Here is a 10977-nt window from a genome sequence, read left to right as displayed (position 1 = left end):
ATGTTTTTAATATTGTTTCTAAAATACGTATTGCTTATATTTGTGTACAAAATATGAAGTGAATAGTAAACAATGACGTGATTATTAGCATCGGCGTTAAAAAAAAAACAAAAAGCAATGTAATGTAGTGACGTGATCGGGATTTCCCGTTCAAGATAAATGAAAGATTGTTCGCTCCTCGCACACTTGAGTCTTTTGTCATTGGAGTCATTAGAACATAAAAGGCTTGGTGATGAAACTTTGATGAGGCATAGTAATCTCTCGAGTGCGGTCCGAAAGTGTGCTGATTCATACAAGCCAATCCCCTTTTTGGGTCACATCTTCTCATCAACCGGATTATCGACAGGTGGCATCGGTGACATGCCGAATCAAGTAATACCTGGTTTCTCCATATATTTACGAATCGTGCGATTTGTATCACACGCCGACCCACTTAATATCTATTTACGAAAGCAATAGAATACTAGTGTAGGAGAAACAAATAAGGCACACGCAAAACAAGACATATTAATCAACGATTGAGCCGGATCTGTGCACTCTTGTTTTTATTTCGACTTTTAAACGTGAGTGGTGAACTTTACTATACAGGAATTGCAGCACAGAACGTGCTTGTGTCTTTGGCGGTGAGAGGTCAAGTGAACATAAACGCCACACCGTTTGATTCACACGTCGTCTTGGCCGCGTTCACAATAGAAATGGGAGTGGTTTGAGTCACAGTGACGAAATGGGTGTCGCTGCAGGACCAAGCAGCCAATCAGGAATGAGAATAGCAACCTGGAAGTCTCCTTTGCTTTGTGGACGGGCGGGGCGGCGTTCAAGGGCTGTGGAACAGAGTGGAGCGACGGAAGCGGCGAGATTGGAGAAAGGAAAAATAGGCTGTAGAGATGTGTCGGACTGCACTGTGAGCGATACTGCAGCGAGAATCGGACACAGGTTACGTTCCAGCACCGGGCCGCGGCAAGACCGCATTCAAGCCTACCACTCTCCTTTACACTCTCTTCCCCGGAACCCCCGTGATGTCTGGCGGAGGAGAGGTAAGGTACGCCCGCAAAGAGCCCGGCCAAGAGAGCCCGAGGATGCCGGCCTGGAAGCGAGAGATCCTGGAGAGGAGGAAGGCGAAGAGCGGGGTTTCCGGGGCAGCCGCTACCACGGAGAATGGCGCAGGTGGGAGTCCAAAACGCAGTCACGCGGAGCAAGCGATAAACGGGGGCAGTGGTGGCGGAACGAACCTAGAGCGAGAAGACGCAAACACCGGATGGAATTACTCCATCACCGCAGCCAGTCAGTACTTCGCCAGCAACATAGACGCAAGACCGGCGGCCGCGGAGGCCACCGCGAGAAGTCATGTTGACGAACAGGAGAGCTTGGTGCTTCAGGAGAGTCTGGGCCCCTTGGAGGAGAACCCTTTCATCAAGTTGGAAAAGGAGCGACGGAGGCGGCAGGACCGGGAAAACGCCGCTCGCCCGATCCAGCACATTTTAGAGCTGTACGGTAACGTTCCCGGTATACGGACTATTAGAGCGGAGAATATTCTCATCATCGAGTCGGATCCTGATTACATTCATGACGGCGAAGAAGTCAAAAGTCCCATTTGGCAACAAAACGGTTATAGCTCCGTGAATGATTTCTTGGACAGGAGAGGCAATGCTGTAACTGAGATAAGAGCCAAGGAAGTCGTTATATATGACACTGCGTTGAGCAAAAGTGAAGAGAATCTGAGCACCCTCGGTCGCCCAAACCACAAAGATCCATCCAACGAGGCAGGTGAGGGTCAAGGGATGGTCAGCCGAATCCTGCAGAAGTTTGACTCCAACTATGGGAAGCTGCAGAAAAAGTCTCACAGTACAGAGAACCTTCTGGATATAGATGGAAGTGCCAGCAGAAGGCAAAGAGCCTGGGCCAAGCCGCAGCTGGATCTGATGCCAAAGCCCAGAACAGACTGGGTCAAAAGCTTAGGCAGCAGGCAGTCATCATCATCGTCTGTGTTGCAGAGTTCTCTCAAACAAAAAGCACACTCTCCCGTACTTGAGACGGGCAGCCCCCAGCCCACTAGTGAATCCCCTAAGCCTGTGTCCTCCCTCCGCCAGAGCTTACAAGAGAGCGCAGACCGCGGGACAGCTGTCACGCCGAGAGACAAACTTGACGGAGCTCATGAGGTGACACCTGAAGTGCCCCACATCAACAAGGTGCCATCAACGCAGAGCCATTATGCCCGCTCTGAGTCCCTTTCAACTCAGGTGTTGCACACCTCATCTGACTTTGAGATCCGTCCTTCCCCAAAGCCAGACCTTTCTCTAATACCTGACCGGGATACCCAGGCACGTGCCCTGGCAAATCTGCGCTTGAATTCCAAAAACTCCTTCACGGTGATTCCAAAGCGACGAATTACAACCTCACTTGAAAGTGTCCACACGGCGCTGCCCAGTCCAGCTAAAGCGTCGCCTTCTCACAGAGTGGCAGAGCAGCTTGTGTCAGGGGTGCCATCTTCTCACATGTCCACACCTGCTATAATGCTCCAAAAACTGAAGGATGCGAAAAAGCAGGAGGAAAAGGAAACTCCATGGCCACACAAGCCCCACCCAGTGCCCTCTGTTGCCACATCGCCTGCACTGCCAATCCCTTCACAGAATTTGTCTCCATCTCCTGTCACCCTTTCTCCACCCGCCCTGACTTCTCCTCCCTCTTCTCCAGCTGTCCCATCGTCACCCATTTTGTCTCCACGTGCCCTCTCACCGGATCCATCGCCCCCCTCCCCAACTGTAGTCACGGCTCCTGCAGATCATCTCCCAGTGACCAACATAGATGACGTCGAGGTGGAAGCCACGCAACGTGTCGCCGCACACAGTCCCCTGGCACCCAGGAGGAAGGGCAACACCTTTACCGTGGTGCCCAAACGTCGGGTGGAGGCTGAGGCCAATCCCAGTTCACCTGAGACCCAGCAGGATGCTTCAAGTGACTCATCACCGGGGTCCACACCTCCTCAGGTCCCGTACGCTCAGCTGGGTTCACTGCTCAAGAAACGCTATCCTGCTGTGGAGGAAATAGAGGTCATTGGCGGGTACCTTTCTCTTGGAAAATCCTGCCTCTCCAAGGGGGGCTCCCTGGGCAAGAAGGTATGATGACACAATTCATAAAGCAGAGAATACACAGTAACAATCACTACATTTTTCTTATCTGATGACTACTATCTGAATAACAAAAAATATTTATATGGATTTGCTATAATCATTGTGGTTTCATCCAATCCAATTTTAAAGAAGAGTCTTACACAAGAAAGACTTGTTGCATTTCTTGCATTCCTGTACATTACATTCAGGGTTACGTCAACAATTTCCCATTTTCATTTCTCGCCGTTGACTCTCCATTTGCGCCAGAGTGTAAAAAAGGGCGTGTCTTCACTAACCACAATCTCATGAAAGCACGGTTCTTCTTTCATGAAGCATGATTGTGTTCAGGCAGAAAGACAGCAAGAAGCTGTCGAGGCAAAGCTGAGCTATTCATGTCAGACTGTTAGATACAGTAATAGCAAAGTCTGTTTGTCTGGTGAGAAGCTTGCTGCTGGATGTTTACATAGTATGCTCGAGAAGAGATTAAATTCATAATAATGAGTTGTTAGAGGCGGTTGTTTATCAGGCAGTTGGTTCACTCGATTGTTTTTGTAGCATGGTTGTTTTTCACTCATATCTGTTAAGATCAGTGTTTTATGGTGAGGAATGAAGATGTAAACATGGCAATACAGTTACAATTTACTAGTGAGCTTTTAGTCTCTCATCATAATAACTACGGCTCTCTCTCTAACAGTAGATTTGCTCTGATAGAAGCAATAGCGGTAGTTTTGCTATGTATTTACTGTAGTTACATAACTTTACTCATCAATTTGTCTTTAAATAGACCACAGCTCTCAGACACTGACCTGCTTTAGCCTTTACTTGACCGAGCACGTCTTAATCCTCTTGTTTTCCGATGTTAGGCTTTTACGAGATGGTAAATAAACAAAGCCTACCCTTGATTGGATCAAGTGGAAAGTTTCTTGTTCGACTTCCTTGTTCACTTTAAACAGGCTGCATGATATTATTCAGGCATGTTTGGTACCTTCACAAAAATGTTTTATATTGTTTGTGATAATGCCCAAAATTTTATAATGCACTTTTGCAAAAATGTCATTGGGATGAGGTATAGATCAGGGATGAGAATTTTCCGCCGATCGGTGGATTTCCGACTTTTTCAGACCAAAATAACCATTCTCGAGATAAGCGCAAATCCTTCGGTAGGGTATCGTGCGCCTGCCTCTCGGTGGTGGGCTCCGAGCTGCAAGTTCAGCTTAGTGCTTGGACAAGCACGACTATCATATGCCGTTCTAACTTGCTCGGTCGTGTAAATATTTGAATTTTGCGACATAAACATTAAAACTTGTTTGCGGCAGATTACTCGATTGGACAACAGAGTTATACAGTATAACGATCCAATCATCTTAGTGGTTAAGCGAGTTTCACCATTGCCATGTACATGTGTTCTCGGTTCTCAGAAATCGCAGTGTAACTTGTTAGTTAGCCAAGTAATGGCGCGTGTGACTTAGATAGCGCAAATTGAGCGACCGTGTGTTCAAAGTTTTATGATGGCGAAAGTGTTAGAAAAAAAGGATGAAGATCGAGCGAGGGAAATTGACAAGGATGCTGGAATCAAAAACTGTTTTAGATGGGCATGGCTGGAAAGATCAGTGACTGTGGAGATCGACAAGCAAACTGTCAAGACGAACGTGGGTTGAAGAAGTGAATATATTTTGCCTGATAATCACCATGTACATATGTAAATAATTGTAAACTAACTATTCATTGAAATACTAAAAACTTTGAATTGATTAAATCCTTGAAGAGAAATATGGATAAAGCAGCCTACAGCAGATATGTGGTAAGGTAATTTTTATTCATATTGTTCTAAAAACTTGTGCTTCATCTCTAAACGATGCTAATTCTATGAATAACTGACTGCATATCAAAAAGAAAATATAATGGTGTATCCATATTAAACAGTGAAAGAGATTGAAAATTCATTCTGAAGTTTGACAAATGGTGAAACTCTTATATGTAATGTGCTTCAAATAAGTACAATAATTCAAGCATTGAAGAAATGAAACTGATTATTTCAATTTTTACTGTACTGGTAGAGCACCAAACAAGGAATATTTTTTCCACAAATACAGTTAAATTCAGTGTTGAAATTAATTGTTTTGGAGCAAACAAATTGCTAAAATTGCTTAGCTTCTGGGGGCTGGGCCCCCAACAGGGCGCTGCCCCTGCACCTTGCTGAGGGCCTGCGGCTCCCAGACCCCCGGCTACTTTTCAGACTTTTTTCTCATTTGGCATTCTCATCCCTGATAGATCCAGGATGTTACCTCAGTATCAACGCTTATTAACTTGCGTGTGCCAGTATGATGGCAAAATACATCTTTGGATGGCTTGGCATAAAAACCTTGTTTCTTATTGCACCGGCAGGATTATTTTTTTTAAGCATTTCAAAAACTTTGATGTATCGGAGACAGCAGAAATTACTTGACGCCTACTGGGTACATGATGTGTTCAGCCTTTGCAAAGATCTTTTTTTTTTTTTTTTACACCCCATTTTGTATCACTGTAGATGGCAGCATTTTGAAGACAGCATAAAAAATTTATATAGTTCCCGGAGTTAAACAATGCTTGTCTGCAAGTTTGTAGTTTGTACATATACTTGTGCTACTCTATGCAAAATTACCAAACCAAATATTTAGACATCATGTTTAACAGCAGTATGACATGAGCACGCACAGAGTTCTCTGTCACTTTCTCTTTTTGTCGGCTCTCTTCTCTGCTTAGGCAATGTTTTCCTATCCTTTTCTTTTGTGGGTTGGACTGCACAAAGGATTAAAAAGGCATCAAGGCTGCCTTTGACCAGTATAATTTGTGTGGAATTTTGATCTATTGCAACCTCTGCATTAAAAGCAGCCACCAAACATTGCCTCAGCTGATGGCTCTGGGTTGGGTTTTTCCAGCGTTTATTTTATTTATTTTTTTTAGGACTCGCAAAAAGAATGTTCCACACATTATGGTTTTACCAAAGTCGAACATAAACGCTTCCTGTATATTTTCCAGAAATTATACTGTGTCCGCATATTGAATCCAGTCCTGCTGTACATCTTGGCCAAATAGAGGAGTTTTTTTCTGGAATGCTGGCCCAGCTCACAGTGTCCTGCTTTTTTATCCACGTCTCTCCAGTCTGCACAAGCGCCACTGTGCTTCTCTTTGAGACAGTAGTTAATAAGGCCTGTCCCATGGCTTCAAGCTTCCTGTGATCTTCTTTTTATTGAAGAGGGAAGCTATGTAGGTCAAGTGCAGCTTTTTGAACAACGCCATGCTTGCGTCTGCATAAAATCAACTTGGGCTTTTTAGTGAAATTTATAGTTCAGAAATGAGTCACTTTCAATCTGTCTATTGATTGGATGCGGCTTTGTTGTTGTTTTACAGCAGTTCCCCCCCCCCCTCCCCCTGTGGTTCAATTATGTTGAGCTACATCTGGCAAGGATAGACTGGGTGGAGTGGTTTAGTTTTAATGTTTTGCTTTTGTAGGCTGGCCATTGTGGGAATGGAGAGCCGCTCATATTGCCAGGGCAGCGTAGTGCAGGGGTTACCAACACGGTGCCCAGAAGCATGAAATAGACCCCAAGGACCCCATGGATAAAGATAACCCACAAGTGATGGCACATTGTGATTTCCTTGCTGAAGTGATCAATTGAAAGTGTAAATACTTGCAGAGATGTACAGTATATAAATAGTGCTGCATATTATTTGTTTCTTATTTGCGAGGCACTTATCCTCACAAAATTCAAGGGGTGCTGGAGCCTATTCCAGTCATCTACGGGCAGAAGACCAGGTACATCTTGAACTGGTTGCCAGCCTGTCACTGTGCACAAATATACAGTACAACCATGAGCAGACGCATTCACACCTGCAGAGAATTTTGGAGTCTACAACTAACCCACCGTGCATGTTTTTTGAAATGTGGGAGGAAACCCGCAGAAAACCCAAAGAGGCACGGGGAGAGCACGCAAATTCCACACAGGCGAGGCAGGATTTGAACCAGCCTTTCAGAATTGACCCCTCCGTACAGGGCACTTAACCACTCCTCCCGAAGTGACGTTACGCCACGTGCGCTGACGTAAGACAAACGATTCGTAAAAAATGGCAAATACAATACATTGTTAGACGTGCAGACGCCATGCTTCTGATTTCATTCAAATCAACGATATATTATAGATTCTAAATGCAATACATTCTGAACTGAGAGAGACGTCATGCTTCTGATTTCATTCAATCATTCACACGTAGCAATGTTATGCTAGCGAAGAACGTCTCATTCATTTATACGAGACGTGTATTAAAAATCAAATTTAGGGCATATCATCGTGGAAACACAGTCTGGTTAAGCTTTGGCCACGAGCCAGCAAGAAACCGACACGTTTGTGCAGTCCGATCATCGCTAAATATCGCTCAACAAAGAATAAGTGTGTCAATCGTTCACACGTAGTGGTGTTATGCTAGCGGAGAACGTCTCGTTCATTTATACGAGATATGTATTAAAAATCAAATTTAGGGCATATCTTCGTGCAAACGGTCTGGTTAAGCTTCGGCTGCGAGCCAGCAAGAAACCGAAACGTTTGTGCAGTCCGACCATCGCTAAATATCGCTCAACAAAGAATAAGTGTGTCAATCGTTCACACGTAGCAATGTTATGCTAGCGGAGAACGTCTCATTCATTTATACGAGACGTGTATTAAAAATCAAATTTAGGGCATATCTTCGTGCAAACACAGTCTGGTTAAGCTTCGGCCGTGAGCCAGCAAGAAACCGACACGTTTGTGCAGTCCGATCATCGCTAAATATCGCTCAACAAAGAATCAGTGTGTCAATCATTCACACGTAGCGGTGTTATGCTAGCGGAGAACGTCTCATTCATTTAGACGAGACATGTATTGAAAATCAAATATAGGGCATACCTTCGTGCAAACATATCTGTTCCGGTTGATATTAGATGGATTTAGTTGATGATGCGGTCTTCCACAAAGTTTGATCCATCGAAGCCATTTTTCGTACTGGGTTTCGGTTTTGGAAAGGGTACGAATCGAACTCCATCAACTAGCCTTTCAGGATACCTGTTGTCACTATTACAAAGTCCGTAACTACACCTCTTAAACATATTTTTTGTTAAATAACCCAAATACGCGATAAAACGCTAACAAAACCTATACTGGACCATGCAATGTTGTCTGAGAAAATGGCGGGAGCAAAAACGGGCTTTGGTTTATGCAGATCTCTGGCCTCTGATTGGTCAGTGACGCGGATTGGGCAATATCCATGGAGGGGTCAATTGTGAGGCAGATGTGGTAAGCAGTCTTCCACCGTGCCGCCACCTTATATCACCGTTGATAAACATTTGTCATTAAATACCCAAAAGTAGCTTTGTATGAAAAGGTTTTTAATGACTGGATAGGTACGAGGAATACAGTAATGCTGCGCAACCGTGCTTTACTGTGGTTGTTGATTATTCATGTTGTGAATACTGATGTTACTATAAAATTATGGCTTTGGTTAGGAAACACACAATAGAGGGAAAAGCATTTGACAATGTAAAGACGTTAACATATTGTAGCAGTGTATTTATTTTCATCATGGGCACTCAGGTGGGTAAACTCTGGTACAACATACAGGTACTAGTAAAAATGAAAGTGTCCCACTTGATGGAAATGTGGCTAATTCACTAACAAGTAACATAGTGCCAACAAGTTTTTTTCACACCTGTTTGAAAGCCTCCCAAAAAATAAACACAACTAAAAAATTAAGGGGTCGTATAGCATCACTCTTACTGCCATTGATCTACTGTACCTCAGCCATTGTTTATTCTATTAATCGCTTGTCACGAAATTTTACAGGTGTGTTTTTATTTATTTATTTATTTTTTTTTGTAGTAAGTCAATCCAAAGATGGGCATTGTACACCAATTGCTGAAGAATAACGAATGTACCAATACTCAGTCCTCACTTTTGCGGACATTGGCACTCGTTTGGTATCTGCTTTTAGCCTTTGTAGAATTCATTGTGTCTGCCAGTATGTTATTTTAGTTGAGCCTAAATGCCATGTCTGCACAAGGTCAAAAATAGACATAAGCTTAATTGTTTAAAACCCAATGTAACACAGGAAGGCTCACAAAAGGACACACTGATAGACTTTATGTTCTACACTAGTGCTACAAGTGTGAAAGTCCATTGTGTTCAATTATTTACCACTCAGCAGACATAAACCTCTCCTCCCTTCCACTTCCTGAAATATTGCACCCCACCCCTCTATTTAAAAAAAAAAAAAAAACTCTTTATGGAGTTTTTAAAATAAATCAGCACTAGTGATTTTGTGGGCTTAATAATGAAGCCAAATATTTATATAAGATATGAAGAGGGATGAGATGTGAGGGCTTTTGTAAATTGAAAAAAAGTTACATTATGTATAAATCGTGTGTTCCTTTATTATATTTATTCCTTTATTATAGCTTGCAATGTTACATTTATAGTGATAAATAGCTACAAATTCTTAGTGTTATGAATGTGTATTTAAATATGCAATGTTAAACATTGTCCCTTAATATTAATTTTAACCAAACAATTTTTTTTCCACGAATCACATGTTAATATACAACTGGCTGTGGGGCTAACAATTGCACCAGGGTATTATGTAATCAATGATCTTTTCCTTGTGATTGCCCGCAAAATAATCAAAATATACACATCCACCATTCACAGCATAGCACCAAGATTCATTTTGTAGCGCAGTATGGCCACATTAACCTTAAGTTGTTAAAAAGTGCCTTCCCTGTTATATTTCAATAAAATATATGCCACAAGATTGTCATTTGTACAGCATTCCTAATCACAAGAGGTGACTAGCATTTCCATTTACACTGGTGCCATTATTTTACATATTTTAATCTCACGGTCCTCATAGCGCGGGGCAGCATCCACATTTTCAATTGTTTTTTTAAAGGAGAAATCCAGTGCTTTGCATGAACAGTGTATCCAATAGGTTATGTAATATGTACCCTATTTTGACAATGTGATGCTAAATCCTCTCTCATTCAATAATGTTTTGAAAGGATTATTGTCGACAATTAGGAATTTTCAGGGGCACTGCCATTTTTGCGAGTCACATGATGTACTTGGGCATATGTGACGTGTACTGTGCCATTCCAATCACTTGATTACGTGGGACACCATTATGCCCAGTGCTGATTTCTCGGATTTATCCTCATCTGATGAAGAAATAACAGTATTGGTTGAGCGGGAAGACGGAGGAATACTTTCATACAGATTTGAACCTGTGGCTGTAATTAATGTTGAATATTCAGACGGGTGGAATGAGGTGGAGTCTGACTACTCGGAGGCCTACGCATGACATAAGTGCATAAACAAAGGGCCCCGGGAGCTCCGGGCCGGCAGCCGTGGATGGTTGTTCGGACGGGAATGACACGAAGTCTGATGAGTGAGCTCCGGTGGCAAGCCTTGAGCTGAGCTTTCAGGTGGCGGAGGCCTTTAGTCGAGCTTCAGTAGCGGCGGAGGCCTTTAGCCCAGCTTCGGCGTCCGGGGCTAACGGCCTCCGCCGCCTGGAAGCTCAGCTCGTGGTCCCAGATGCCAAAGCTAGGCTAAAGGCCTCCCCGGACATCAGAGCTCGGCTCGCGGCCCGCCTCTGGTGACGGCGGAGGCCTTTAGCCTAGCTTCGGCGTCCAGGGTTAACGGCCTCCGCCGCCTGGAACCTCGGCTTCAAGCCACCGCCGGAGCTCGCTCGTCAGATTCCGCGTCATTCCCGTCCGAAGAACCATCCGGATAGTCAACATTAATTACAGCTCCGCTGCTCTGTATGGAATTATTCGTCCATCTTCCCGATCAACCGATACTGCTATTTC

General features: G+C 43.7%; 1 protein-coding gene across 2 annotated transcripts in view; it reads left to right on the top strand.

Annotated features, from left to right (window-relative positions):
- The first annotated feature begins 332 nt into the window (after positions 1–332).
- Positions 333–10977, top strand: part of tprn (taperin) — a 40480-nt gene continuing 29835 nt past the window's right edge. The window contains exon 1 of one of the 2 annotated variants that reach the window (XR_009798991.1): positions 333–3113. Coding sequence is in view for 1 of the 2 variants with exons in the window: in XM_061847584.1 (XP_061703568.1) it covers positions 1017–3113 (2097 nt within the window). In the remaining variant the exon portion in view is untranslated. The remainder of the gene's footprint in view (positions 3114–10977) is intronic. The other variant, XM_061847584.1, reaches the window with a different exon arrangement.

Source organism: Syngnathoides biaculeatus, chromosome 17 (genome assembly GCF_019802595.1).
Source record: "Syngnathoides biaculeatus isolate LvHL_M chromosome 17, ASM1980259v1, whole genome shotgun sequence".
NCBI lineage: Eukaryota > Metazoa > Chordata > Actinopteri > Syngnathiformes > Syngnathidae > Syngnathoides > Syngnathoides biaculeatus.
This window is presented reverse-complemented; position numbering and strand designations above follow the sequence as displayed.